The sequence below is a fragment of the Leuresthes tenuis genome, unplaced genomic scaffold (assembly GCF_036924035.1).
Source record: "Leuresthes tenuis unplaced genomic scaffold, fLeuTen1.0.hap1 SCAF_10, whole genome shotgun sequence".
Classification (NCBI taxonomy): domain Eukaryota; kingdom Metazoa; phylum Chordata; class Actinopteri; order Atheriniformes; family Atherinopsidae; genus Leuresthes; species Leuresthes tenuis.
Window position 1 is genome coordinate 33041837 of NW_027325364.1, and position 14552 is coordinate 33056388.

A 14552-nucleotide genomic window follows, 5' to 3' on the forward strand; every position below is an offset into this window, starting at 1 on the left:
CTACTCTGCTGAGTATCATAGTGGAAGTTTTGAACACCCTTAATTCCACCCACACAATGATTTTTCTACCAGGTGCAATGGCGAGGCTAGTATTGTTTTAACGGTGTGTGTCTTTGTGTGTAAGCGTCTGAAAGCAAGATTGAGCTGACTGAGGTAAGTTCCACCGAGTGAACTCTGAGCATGTGCAGACAGAGTATAAACGCACAGGTTTCAGCGCTGGTGAAACTTTAGAGACAACTATTCATTGATTTCTATAGGAAGCAACAAATGTGACAGTAAAGGCAGATTATGTTTCAGGTTCCGCCTTTACACCCATTTTTGGACAGAGCTGCATTTTGCTCCACTAACTGATGTACACATTCCCTGCCAGCTGGAGCTTTTCCAATTGTTCCCCCTGATGGTGAGCACTTTTTCCCTCTGAGGTCAAACTTTGGTTTAGGTCATCTGAGGCAGCACTCCATCACGCTTCATCTTGGTCAAACACCCCTTACAGAAGGTTGAGATGTGTTTAGGCTCATTGTCCACTGAAAAAATGGTTACAGTAGCCTCAAAGTGTTGAATTCTGAGCCAAAAGATTGTTTCATGATGGAAACCAAACTTGCATTTATCACCATCTCTGTGCCTCACAGATACAGCAGATTAAACATTTGGACCAAAGACCAGATTTCAATACCTTGTTTTTTCTGGGCCAATGTTTTCTCTTGTTCTCAGTTTGCTTTAAGCCAAGCCAACTTCATTGATAGAGCACTTAAAAAACGGCAACCTCTGACCAAAATGCTGAACATAGGAATAAAAATACATGAGAATGAAATAAATTAAATGTAGAGAAAATGAATAAAAGACAGATAAAAACACAAGCTAAAATAATAAAATCAACCTTTGACACTGGGCTGAAAACCAAGTGGAAGAGGTGGGTCACATTTAAAATGGTCAAAGAATAAGCCTTTCTAATATGTAATAGAATAGAAAAGTACTTTATTCACCCCCCAGTGAGGGAAATTCAAAGTTAATCAAGTAGCTCAAACTTTTTCTTTAAAAAAAAAAAAAAACATTTACAATGATTGTATATTTGAACAATAACAATAATATATTAATAGATAAAATTGAGAAGAACATGTCAGCAGTCACTGTTAAAAAGCCTGATGGCTGTGGGGACAAAGGACCTCCTGAAGCTCTCAGTCCTGCAGCCTCTCACTGCAGCTGCTCCTCTGACCTGCCAGGATGCTGTGGAGAGGATGTCTATTATTATCCAGGTCAGAACATCATTTCCTCCCTCATCCGTCGCTCCACCACAGCACTGAGAGGGTCCAGTCTTCTGGCTCCAACAGAACTGAAGGAATCAGCTGATCACATCTGAAGAATCACAATCACAAAAGGACTGGTGATCAATAAGTCCTGATTGGATAAAGCTTTCATAATGGGTGCACCATCGCACACTGAGGTTTGCTCAGCTCTGAAACTCACACACGTCAGTACAGGTTTCCACAATCAGATCTAATTATCCTCTGTGAGTTTTCACATGAGCTGACATGTAGGCAACATGAAGCTTTTGGTGTAAGTCCATCAAAAACGGCCATGTCTACTGGAAGATCCTGAAACATCCCATAGTTAAGCTGCTATAGGCTTAGACTGCTGGGGGACCTCATCTGTCACACCTTTCCTCACTTTGCTCTCTTTTTCCCCCTGTTTAATTTCTCAAATGACTTTATGTACATGTGACATTATTGTGGTTATTAACTTGTGTTTCCCTGTTCCAACAGGTATCCTTTGAATGGTGTTATGGTGTTTTCCCCCCTCTTTTCCCTCTTTTCTGTCTTCTCAAACCCCAGCTGGTCGAGGCGGATGACCACCCTTCCGTGCCCTCTGGGGTGTGGTGGCTGCCTTCCGGGGTGTGGTGGCTGCCTTCCGGGGTGTGGTGGCTGCCTTCCGGGGTGGGGTGGCTGTCGTCTGGGGTGTGGTGGCTGCCTTCCGGGGTGTGGTGCCTTTTGGGAGTACAGTAGCTCTCCGAATACGGTCGCTGCAGGCCTCGAGCCTGGTGGACATCAGGCCCTCCTGCCCTGTGGCAGGAAACAGGAAACGGGGGTGCCTATTGCAGCCAGTCCCTGGCTGCCCTCTCCGGGGGTGCTCCTCTCCCCCGGTCTATATCCCCATACCCCTCTCCCTTCTGGCTCCTGTACACAGCACACACTCACACATGAAGGGTTTTGGGGGCGTGTGTGTTCTGTGGGGTGTCGTGGATGGGGCCACGTAGGTGGTCCCCTTTGCTGCACTCTGCAGTTCCCCGCCCCTGTTTTAGTTACACCTTAGACATCACTACTCAAACACACTCACACACACACATTAGGTCTTGGGGGGTGGTTGCACTGAGTGTCATCTGGTGGGCGGGGCTCTTTGGGTATGTAGGCTGCCCAGAGGGCCGCGCTCCCAGTTCAACAAGGTTGGCTGCCCCTCAATTTTAATCGCTCACTATTAGCAAATATTGAAGAGCCAGAGGGGTGAGGGGAGGGGTCTTCCCACACCCCTGCTTCCTGATTGCTGCCCGGGGCGGGAGGGGCCAGGAGGATGAGTTGTTCGGGGTCTGTGGTGGCTGGGGGGCTGCTCACTCTATGTCAGAAAAGATCCTTTCAGTTGAAGCTGTGATCAGAGCCACTGATCAGCAGTCTCATTTCTATGCATCCACACTTCATCGTTTTGTAGTTAAATGGGTGCATGTGGAGGGCAGGATCCAATGCTGATCCATGTGATCCTGGTCCCATTACAAAGGGACATTTACCTGAAGACAGCATTCATGTACACATGTAGTGTAAGTTTGTAATAAAACCTGTTCATAGAGGTCAAGGTAGAAAATACAGTTTACTAAAATCAGTATGTACAGTTTTATTTTCATCATCCTTCAATAAATTACAAACATTTAAATAAAAACTAGAAAGTAGCAATTCAATTTGCACAAAACAGCTTCAAATATGTATGTGACCATCAAACTTTACTAAAAGAAAGACTGCTAATGGAGCTAACGTGGAGACGCTCATAAACAAGCACCTAAACAGTTCTCAGTGTTAGCTTTTACCGGCTGGTCATGAGTGGGGAGGACCACTCCCTGTCTTTGGAGATGTCTCAGAATGTCAAGGATAGAGTCCAGCTCCAAACGGAAGGCCTCCAGCTCTCTGCTCTTATCCTGAGCCAAACGCTTCCAGCGCTCAACCTCTGACTGCAGGTCAGCTCCAGACATGTGCAACGTCCCTCCGATGACCTGCAGAGACAGAGAGCTCCTGAGCTCAATGACACACGTCCTCTGAAGCCAAGATTACGTCTATGCAGCTATGTTATGCATCTCCCACAAAGAAAGCTGGACGTAGTCGACAGACATGCATGGGTTAAGAACTCTTTTCCACTCCTGTGTACGTGGGGTGGGACAGCGACGGTTGTCTAATTATGTGGCCGGGTCAGGCTGTAAATGAGCTCGGGTCAGATGAGCATTATAATGTGCTGAGTTTCTGGGAGCACATAAAAAAAGTAGGTAGCCTGAGTTTTCCATCATCGAGCTATCTTTCATGTTACAGCGGGCCTGACCTACAAATGCAAAAGTCACTGAGTGACCAGGTTTGATGAGCCAGCTGAAGCCACCCAGCACAGCTGTACTGCACCTGGGCTTAGGCTTCTGCCAGCCCCCGTAAACCCCCGTGGTACCAGAACCACAATTACACTAAACTGGGCAACTGGGTAGCACTTTATGGGTCACCCTGAGGTGGAGCTATCTTGATTTGCTTTATGAGACAGATTTGTTTTCCAACCTCACGCTGATGGAAGTGGCATATCCTCCGCTAACCTGCTGCACGTGGTACAACGTGGTTTTATCTCTGAAATGACTGATCCTGGTCTTCAGTATCAGACACAAACACTCAGGCTCTATGAGAGCCTGAGGATTTCTTCTCATGACCGAGTCTAAAGTGGACTTTAAATATACTACAGTCAGTCAGCTCAGTTTCACGTGTTTGGAATGATTCCATTAAGCTTTGTCGAGGCGTCGCTGTAGGTGTGTGAAGAAAACCTTCCTCATCTCATTGTGGGAAATGTGAGCTGCATCACAGAAATCTTTTCTGTTTTAGTTGTTTACACAAACACAGGAATATTAGTCATAGAAGGTGGGCAACTACTTAAACTAGACTTTAGCTCTACATGATCATCCATGCGGTCACTACCTGCTGCAGCTCCCTCTCTCTGTGCTGGTGTCTCAGCTCCATGCTCAGGATCTTCCTCTCCAGGCTACACAGGAGTTTGACCTCTGAGCTCTGAGCCTCTTTAGCTTCCTTCAGCTCCTGCAGCAGCCTTGTCAGCTACACACAACAATTGACTCAATGTTAAATCATAAGAAAATACACCAAACTGAAGAATTAGCTTTTGATTTTAGCTGAAAGAAAGTGAGATAATTTAGCACAGGAAGGCACGTGGTGCTGCTGTGAATAAAGTGCTGAACTTCTTCAGTTTACATAGGTCTTCAATACTTTCCCTGCATGAATCGATTTTAAATAACTCATGTAAAGTTTATGTGGGTACACAGAACCTGGACATCTGTACACACAACAGACAAAGGTGCATTTAGTGACCAGAATCATAGGGCTTCATAAAAAGGACAGAATTATGCTGGGGAAAAAAAAATACTAAAAATCACCGTCTGTAAATCCAAATTTCACCACACAAGCCCCAGAAACACAGCGTTTTTGGATCAAAGTATGAGATTCCTTTTGGAAATCAGAAACACTGTGGAAGCTGTGGAACAGGAGGGCTGCTCACCTGCTTCTGCACTGCATCTTCTCTGCTTCTGGATATATCAAGTGCTTCTCTGGATCCCTGCAGCTCTTTAAGTTGTTCTTGCAAATGTTTCATGGCTATCTGCAGGAAGATACCAAGGTTAAAGCAAAGCATCACTTGACATGAGGTTGGCAGGTAATCAAGCCCATACCTCCTGAGTGTTAAGCTTGTTGGCCAATTGTGCAACCTTTGAGGAGGAGTGCTCCAGGGCATGGCTGGCCCGCAGATGGTCCAGCACCCTGAGATGTTCGGCCTTCATGGAGGACAGCTGCTCTGCAGACTGCTCCTTCAGCCTAACAGGTCACATGACAGTCTGTCTTCTCATTCATGTTGTGCAGAAAGTGTTTAACAAAGCCACCTACCTGCACAGCTCCTCCTTTGCCTGCGCAGCGTCAGCCTTGTCCTGCTCATTCTGCAGCTGGAGCAGCTTCACACGCTCCTGCAGAGCCTCCCTCTCCTGCAGCACCTCTGAGATATGACTCCCTGTGTGAAGGAGGGAGAGCATGCTACGACTCTTACAAGTTACCTTGTTACAAATGTAGAAAGTTAGGTCACTACTTACTTTATCAACGTAATGCAATTACTTTCCGTGAATGTGGTTATATGTGGTAATCTGGTTATATACGACAGACAATATAATCCTATAACTGTGACACACTTTTGCCACTTTAAAGGTGTATCACCACACTATGACAGAGTTTGACAGACAAGGTGTACATTTTCATTCTTTTTTAAGGTGAATTCATTCATTTTTTAGGTTTCAGCCTACATGCCAATGAGAGGGAAAAACTAATTCATCGGTTCTGTTGCCCATTGGTTGTTTTGACTGGAAAATGATCAAGATTAGCATGAACAACAACCCGATTAGTGCTTTAAAAACTAACAATGAACAGCATACACTCGTTTTGCTTAGTTTTTAACACGAACATTATTACTCAAATAGGACCTCGGAAACTGTCTCTGTTCATCTTCGGCAACTCACATATACTAAACAGCGGTGGTTCAGCACCGCAATAAAGAGGCAGCGAGCCGACATTACAGGTCGCCACGGCATTAAAGAGGCAGCGAGCCGACATTACAGGTAGCCACGGCATTAAAGAGGCAGCGAGCCGACATTACAGGTAGCCACGGCATTAAAGAGGCAGCGAGCCGACATTACAGGTAGCCACGGCATTAAAGAGGCAGCGAGCCGACATTACAGGTAGCCACGGCATTAAAGAGGCAGCGAGCCGACATTACAGGTAGCCACGGCATTAAAGAGGCAGCGAGCCGACATTACAGGTAGCCACGGCATTAAAGGCAGCGAGCCGACATTACAGGTAGCCACGGCATTAAAGAGGCAGCGAGCCGACATTACAGGTAGCCACGGCATTAAAGGCAGCGAGCCGACATTACAGGTAGCCACGGCATTAAAGAGGCAGCGAGCCGACATTACAGGTAGCCACGGCATTAAAGAGGCAGCGAGCCGACATTACAGGTAGCCACGGCATTAAAGGCAGCGAGCCGACATTACAGGTAGCCACGGCATTAAAGAGGCAGCGAGCCGACATTACAGGTAGCCACGGCATTAAAGAGGCAGCGAGCCGACATTACAGGTAGCCACGGCATTAAAGAGGCAGCGAGCCGACATTACAGGTAGCCACGGCATTAAAGAGGCAGCGAGCCGACATTACAGGTAGCCACGGCATTAAAGAGGCAGCGAGCCGACATTACAGGTAGCCACGGCATTAAAGAGGCAGCGAGCCGACATTACAGGTAGCCACGGCATTAAAGGCAGCGAGCCGACATTACAGGTAGCCACGGCATTAAAGGCAGCGAGCCGACATTACAGGTAGCCACGGCATTAAAGGCAGCGAGCCGACATTACAGGTAGCCACGGCATTAAAGAGGCAGCGAGCCGACATTACAGGTAGCCACGGCATTAAAGGCAGCGAGCCGACATTACAGGTAGCCACGGCATTAAAGGCAGCGAGCCGACATTACAGGTAGCCACGGCATTAAAGAGGCAGCGAGCCGACATTACAGGTAGCCACGGCATTAAAGAGGCAGCGAGCCGACATTACAGGTAGCCACGGCATTAAAGGCAGCGAGCCGACATTACAGGTAGCCACGGCATTAAAGAGGCAGCGAGCCGACATTACAGGTAGCCACGGCATTAAAGAGGCAGCGAGCCGACATTACAGGTAGCCACGGCATTAAAGAGGCAGCGAGCCGACATTACAGGTAGCCACGGCATTAAAGAGGCAGCGAGCCGACATTACAGGTAGCCACGGCATTAAAGAGGCAGCGAGCCGACATTACAGGTAGCCACGGCATTAAAGGCAGCGAGCCGACATTACAGGTAGCCACGGCATTAAAGGCAGCGAGCCGACATTACAGGTAGCCACGGCATTAAAGAGGCAGCGAGCCGAAATTACAGGTAGCCACGGCATTAAAGAGGCAGCGAGCCGACATTACAGGTAGCCACGGCATTAAAGAGGCAGCGAGCCGACATTACAGGTAGCCACGGCATTAAAGGCAGCGAGCCTACATTACAGGTAGCCACGGCATTAAAGAGGCAGCGAGCCGACATTACAGGTAGCCACGGCATTAAAGAGGCAGCGAGCCTACATTACAGGTAGCCACGGCATTAAAGAGGCAGCGAGCCGACATTACAGGTAGCCACGGCATTAAAGAGGCAGCGAGCCGACATTACAGGTAGCCACGGCATTAAAGGCAGCGAGCCGACATTACAGGTAGCCACGGCATTAAAGGCAGCGAGCCGACATTACAGGTAGCCACGGCATTAAAGGCAGCGAGCCGACATTACAGGTAGCCACGGCATTAAAGAGGCAGCGAGCCGACATTACAGGTAGCCACAGCACTAAAGAGGCAGGCCTTTTCATTTTGCAAGATTTTGGACCTTTTCTGCTTAAAAGTTGTTTCCTGTGAAGAAAAGCAACAACCACCACTAACTATAGTTATTAATTGTGTGTGGGGGGGTTATAGATAATCACTTTTAGGCACGAGAGCACTCATGGTCACACTGACAGTACAGAATTCCACTTGATGTTGATGGTGCTCACGTTGGGGGGGTTATGAGTGCTGTTGTCAGTGTGATGTTGTGTGACTTTGTGTCACACAACATCATAATAGGCATTCATTTTATTATGTAAGGCACTTTGCATAAATAAAATTTGATTTGATTCTATTTTTCCTGTCATCGGTGTGGCCAGAATATAATATAATAATAAAAAAATATATATATAAAACTGGTTTCTAGGACTGCCTTCTTTCACCTTCGTAATATTGCCAAAATCAGGAACATCCTGTCTCAGGGTGATGCAGAGAAACTAGTTCATGCATTTATTACTTCAGGATTGGACTACTGTAATTCTTTATTATTGGGCTGTCCCACATATTCTCTGAAAAGCCTCCAGCTGATCCAAAATGCTGCAGCCAGAGTTCTGATGAGAACTGACAGGAGAGATCATGTTTCTCCAGTTTTAGCTTCTCTTCATTGGCTCTCTGTTAAATTCAGAATAGAATTTAAGATTCTTCTCCTCACATATAAAGCTCTTAATGACCGAGCTCCATCATATCTTAAAGATCTCATTGTAAGATATTTTCCTAACAGAGCACTCTGCTCCCAAACTGCAGGTTTACTTGTTGTTCCCAGAGTTTCTAAAAGTAGAATGGGAGGTAGAGCCTTCAGTTATCAGGCCCCTCTCTTGTGGAATAAGCTGCCAGTAAATGTCCGGGAAGCAGACACCCTTTCCACTTTTAAGATTAGGCTTAAAACTTTCCTTTTCGATGAAGCTTATAGTTAGGGATGGCTCAGGTGATCCTGAAACATCCCATAGTTAAGCTGCTATAGGCTTAGACTGCTGGGGGACCTCATCTGTCACACCTTTCCTCACTTTGCTCTCTTTTTCCCCCTGTTTAATTTCTCAAATGACTTTATGTACATGTGACATTATTGTGGTTATTAACTTGTGTTTCCCTGTTCCAACAGATATCCTTTGAATGGTGTTATGGTGTTTTTCCCCCCTCTTTTCTGTCTTCTCAAACCCCAGCTGGTCGAGGCGGATGGCCACCCTTCCTGAGTCTGGTTCTGCCAGAGGTTTCTTCCTGTTAAAGGGAGTCGTTCCTTTCCACAGTTGCCTCAGGCACGCTCAGGACGGGAGATTGGACTGAAGACAAGTTTCTGTGCAATCTCTTGGTTTCCTTAGCTAGGATATTATTTTTGAATTGGCTCTATATGAATTAATTGGATTATGATTACAATGAATTTAATTCCAATTGGCTTGAATTGGACTATATTACTTAAGTGCCTTGAGATGATAATTGTAAATTGGCGCTATATAAATAAAACTGAATTGAACTGAATTAATTGTTTTTGCAACAGTATTGACATGGATGTTGATCAACATATGATTGTTAAAATGAAAGGTCTGCTTTTACTTTGTTCTAACAAAAAAGGTTTTTAAAGCTTAAAAGGAATCCATATCTCAAGTGGAAATTCAGGAGGGATTATTGTGCTTAAAATGATGAGTTCTATGGAATTCTGGCAGTTGTTGTTAAAAGCTTTATACAATCTGTGTTCGTTAGAGTTGATTACACGACTGCTTTGCATCAGGTGTTCTTTTGTGCATTATCCCCTACATAACAGCACGTGAAGAAGAAACCCGACCATGTATGCAGACCTGTAAAGACGGTGGGCTGGTAGGTCTTCTCATACTGAGCAGACGGAAAAGCTTCCTCTGCATGCGGCTCTCCTTCAGTAGCAGAGCGATGTGTTTTGGTAGGGCCCGGTTGTTGTTTGGTCTCAGTAGAACAGCTTTCTGGTCGTGGGACAGGTATAGACAGCATGTTTTTCCTCTCTTTCTGCAGTCTCTCCACAGTACGACTCAGCTCCTGAATGCTTCGTGTCTTTGTCGCGAGCTCTTGGTTGAGCCGCTCTATCCGGGCACCAAATGCTGCCTCAGCTTGACGCTGGTGTCGCCCTGGACTTGGCTGAGCCTGCATAAGAAGGGACTCACCTGAGTTTGTATCGTGCACATTCCTCTGCCCAACAACATGCCTGCACTGCTCCTCTTTGGCTTCGAGCACAAGGCTTCCATTTATGTGTATTTTTTTTACCAGAGTAAATCCTGGACTGACCTTGTTTTTGAGCTGCTGCTGTATCGACTCAATCTGCTCACGGAGACATTTCTCTTTCTTCTGGTGGCTTTCTTTGACACGGAGCAGCTCTTCCTCCACTGCCTGATACTTTGCCAGCCATGACTGTGTCTCAGCTGTTTCTTTGACCTGCATTTTTTGTTCCAGCTGTTGCTCCAGTTCAGTGATCTGCTGCTCATAGCGGAGCTACAGAACCCAAAGCACAGAACACACATTCATTACAGTTACATCATAGTTTCCCTATTCTCAAGACTCAACACTCATTTCATTAATCGACTCTTTGAGCATATTGAGATACATTTAATGCTTAATCGTGTCTGGCTATACTTGATCAATATTATTGATTCTCATCAACCAGACAACAGCAGAAAAAGATGAGACATTGACCAGTTTCTGTTCACAGTGAAAACCAACAAACCATTGTCCTAAATGTGTGTCTGGACATCACTCCTTTAAAAAGTGGGAAATAGTGCCTATTTTCTCAGATAATCCAAGAAGTATCTGTTATAAGTTACCAACATGAACAAATGGTATGAGTAGATCAGGCAAGGCCTTCATAAGAGTGTAGTCTCATAGTTCATTTGCATTCATCAGGTAAGTATATTGTTGACATAGTTTCAATTAGGTGCAGGGAACACCGTGTAAGTTTGCACACTGAACACGTTTACAGAGTGTTCAACTGTGTCCCCAAACACACAGTCTAAGAAAGTTCACCCTCTTGAATTCTAAGGTTTCTTTTTTTTTTTTTTCAAAGTCATTTAAATCCAACCTCTGATGAACAACAACACATGACATATTACGCTGTGTCTGTATCCATTTAACTGTGTGAGAAAATGTTGGATATTGTATGTCGTTTCTAACTCTCTCTCTGGGAGATGACGCAGAAGTTATACTACATGTATTTAATTGAAGTTGAATAGCAGTTTAGAAAAGTCCTCTGAGTGACTGCATATATACTCGTATTGGACCAATTTTCAATAATAATTTCAGCCTGTTCCACCATGTTACAGGAGAAAAAGAAAAATATGTGAATGAGAGCAGCTTTAGAGTCTGTATAAATAAACTGTACATATGAGTAGGAGAGTGCATGTGCAGCACAAGTGCTACTGTAACTCATTACAGTAGCACTTGTGTAACATTAGTTGTCCTGCGTTAATAGAAAGTTAGCACCATTGTTAGAACAGTTTTCTTTGACTAAGAAAGCCTCAATGAGCTAACATCTGGTCTTAGGCTGCAGACAGCAAACTGCCCAAACCTCTCCTTTGTTAGAGGTGCCTACACGTGCTGATGATCAGTTACTTCGGTTAATTTGGTCGGCAGCACCTTGATGTTAGTTTCCTTCCTTACCAACAACACAGAGGAAGTAAGAGTGTATTTAGTTGTTCATACGCTGCTTCTGTGTTTTGGCTAAGTGTTTGGAAAATAAATAATGAGGTGTTCTTCGTCTGAGGTTGTATTTACAATATTTTGAATCCTGCTGAGGACAAGAACAAAAAATAAATAAATCTGAAAGAAAAAAGGATTTACCCAACATATAATAATGAAAGTATGTGGTCACTCTGGGCAGCAGCAGCAGCAACATGAATACTCACATTTTCACACTGATAACCCTACAGCAGCCGGTATGCCAGAGTCTATTTCATTGGATACTTTTGTCCGTATGTAGCTGCCTGCACTGAAAGGCAACTCTCTGTAGAATGATCCTGACCAGTAAACCCTTCTTGAGTACCACTCACTGTTGTTATTTGAGACATCGTCATTATGTACAATAATTAAACACTTCAAGCGTATAACTTAAGCTATCTACAAACAACAACATAGTTGGAGGTAAAATATTCAGTTGATGAACCTTCTGTCTGATCAGATTTATTCTGTGAGCTTAAATATTACTTTTTCATGTCACTTATTAAAAAACTTGGCAAATACTAGAAGTTGGCCACTAAAGTCTTTCCTATGTGCAAATATCTAATAAATAGTTTGACAAATTTGCTTCGTAGTGAATCTTCACTCAGCACAGGTCTGCAGAGTAAAATGGTGATATTACATCATACAGCAAGAGTACTGAAAAACTATTGGACTAACTCAAGTTGTACCTTGATTCTGTGGAAGTGTTGTTCCATGGCCCGGAGGCTGCGTTTGGCATCTTCATCGTGACTCTCCAGCTCAGCCTCCAGGCGCTGAATCCTGCGCTCCAGAAGAGTGTTGATCTGGTTGGGTGGGGGCATCCCACCACGATCTCCATGCTCGTTACCAGCAGTCATGGCTGCAGCATAAATCAGGGCAGGGAGTGAGTTTGGGTTTCTGCTTCTTAGAATCTGCTCCAGTTCTTTCACCTGGTAAAAACAGGAACTTGTTAAGCATAAGGTATGAACTTGTACGTGGAGGATGGAGTGTCTGATTTGTTTGCTGATTGCTGTGGGACAAACCTGATGCTCCAGGTCTTGCATTCTCTTTGAATCCATGGATTTGTCTTTGGCCTTTTTCTGTTGCGTATTGCTTCTTTTGCCCACTTCCTGTTTCAGTCTTTCTAGCTGGATTGGAGACAAATGGCTAAGTTTTATATGCCTGAATAAAAACAATCAACTGGATAACAGCTTAAGAATAAAAGCATGGCAAACAAAATAACATTATGTCTTAACTTGATGAAAACTATGGGTTCACAAAGTCATGTTCAGTAACCAAATGTTCCAGTGCTTCACAAATGCTCTGACTTGCTGTTACATTATTAAAGAAAACAGTAATCTTTGGAAATATTTCACAGAATGTAAAAAAAAAAAGGATAACACCTAAACAGCATGTCAGAGAAGAGACTCACCTGTTCTTTGAGCTGGTGTATCTCAGCTGTGGCAGTCTTCAGTCTGCCAGCATCTCTGTCCAGCAACTCCTGGTTTTCAGCAAACCACTGCAGCTTCTTCGTTAGAGCCGCCACGTCCGCTCTGTGCTTGTCCTCCACGACACGCATCTCAAAAGCAAGAGTCCCTGACACAGTACAACAGACCTACAATGAGTGTTTGACTGCACGAGTATGAGCCATCGTGAGGCTGTTTCTGTTGGTATATCAGTACTACGGCGGACATAAGACTTTGGTGAACTGCTGCTGAAGAACACACATGCAAATAGAATACAAACAGTTACGAGGACATTTTGACAAACATATGAGCATCATTTAGAAAAGAAAAAAAGTTGTGAATAGAGAAAACCCAACCAAATATGAAGCACATCCTGTTGGCATCATTTATGTGTGACTGAAAAAAAGCCAACATCGTTTATTGCAAATATATTTGAAGTATACCACAAGGAAACTCCACGATCGTCTGCAAGCGTATTTCTGTATTTACACATCTCTTTTTCTTTGTGGTAGTCCAAGCCAAGGTTTTTTTCCAGCCCTGTAGCCAGCCTGCCAAAGAGTCATAGCGCTGTTCAGCCATGTATTTCTTTATCGCTCAACCACCGGGACGTTTTTTCACCGACAGAATTGTATCCATTAGGGGAAAAAAATTAAACTTATTTAATCATTATTTATTTCTGTTATACATTGCAGGGTTGTAGAATGAGAGGCAGAGCCTTCAGTTATCAAGCTCCTCTCATGTGAAACCAGCTTACAGTATGTCTTCAGGAGGCTGACATCCTCAATCTTTATAATAAAACTAGAGCTGTCAGTCGATTGAAATATTTAATTGCAATTAATCGTATGATTGTTCACAGTCAACTCGTGATTATTTGCATGCTCTACTTTAGGCAACAGGGAGCGGGGATCTCTGCATCAGCCGTGTGTTTTACTAGCAAGTAATATTCAAGACTCCATGTACTCTGGTCATCACCCAATCTTTATCACCATCAACAACAGCTTTAAGAGGAATCTTGGTTCATTTTGTGATTAGCACATTCATTTTGACAGTTAAATGAAATTATTATCTAAATTTTACAATTAAAATGTTCCTTTTTGATAAAGCTTATAGCTAGTGTTCCTTCTAAAGTTTTGCTTAGTTTACATAAATGTGTAAATTCTTAATAAAAAAATAATTTATTCAGCAATATAAATTGCCATCCATTTTCTATACCTGCTTAATCCAATTCAGGGCGATCCATTAGGCGAGAAGCCAAGTACACCCTAAACGGGTTGCCAGTTCATCACAGGGCCACACCGAGACAAATGAGACAACAATGCTCACTTCCTGTTTTTGGCCAGTAAGAGGAGGGTGACATACTCACCCATACACAAGAACATGCAAACACCACACAGAAAGGCCCCAGTTGGGACGTTCTTCTAAATGACATCTCTTGTTGTATTAATGCACCCATCTTTTGCTTTTTAAGTTTCCTATGGGCGGAGTACTACTGGTGGAAATTTATATGACTGGCGGAAAACTTTTCCTGGAATTCCTCTAGAAAAGGACCTTGGTTTCCCTTAATCCGTTTAAGTCCCTGAGAAGGCTACTTAGCTAGTTTAAGAAGTCACTATGGCTATAATATGAAACTGAGTAACTTAGAATTCTTTTTTGACATTTTATTTTCTCTGATGAAGCCGTTGTCATACTGTTGGTGAGTTGGAAGTGACATGTGGTTGAATCTCCAAATTCTGG

The 14552-nt window shown here is 44.1% G+C and overlaps 1 protein-coding gene across 8 annotated transcripts in view; it reads right to left on the reverse strand.

The window, feature by feature from the left end:
* Window positions 1–1023: 1023 nt before the first annotated feature.
* cep162 (centrosomal protein 162) overlaps window positions 1024–14552 on the reverse strand; it is a 53074-nt gene continuing 39545 nt past the window's right edge. For 7 of the 8 annotated variants that reach the window (XM_072394956.1, XM_072394962.1, XM_072394958.1 and 4 more), the window contains 10 exons: window positions 12785–12948; window positions 12396–12500; window positions 12063–12302; window positions 9952–10155; window positions 9495–9810; window positions 5172–5292; window positions 4961–5102; window positions 4792–4890; window positions 4200–4334; window positions 2876–3250 (listed from right to left, as the gene is read on the reverse strand). In XM_072394956.1, coding sequence (XP_072251057.1) covers window positions 3026–3250; window positions 4200–4334; window positions 4792–4890; window positions 4961–5102; window positions 5172–5292; window positions 9495–9810; window positions 9952–10155; window positions 12063–12302; window positions 12396–12500; window positions 12785–12948 — 1751 coding nt within the window. In that variant the 3' untranslated portion in view covers window positions 2876–3025. Of the gene's footprint in view, window positions 1354–2875; window positions 3251–4199; window positions 4335–4791; window positions 4891–4960; window positions 5103–5171; window positions 5293–9494; window positions 9811–9951; window positions 10156–12062; window positions 12303–12395; window positions 12501–12784; window positions 12949–14552 lie in introns of those variants that run through there. The other variant, XM_072394960.1, reaches the window with a different exon arrangement.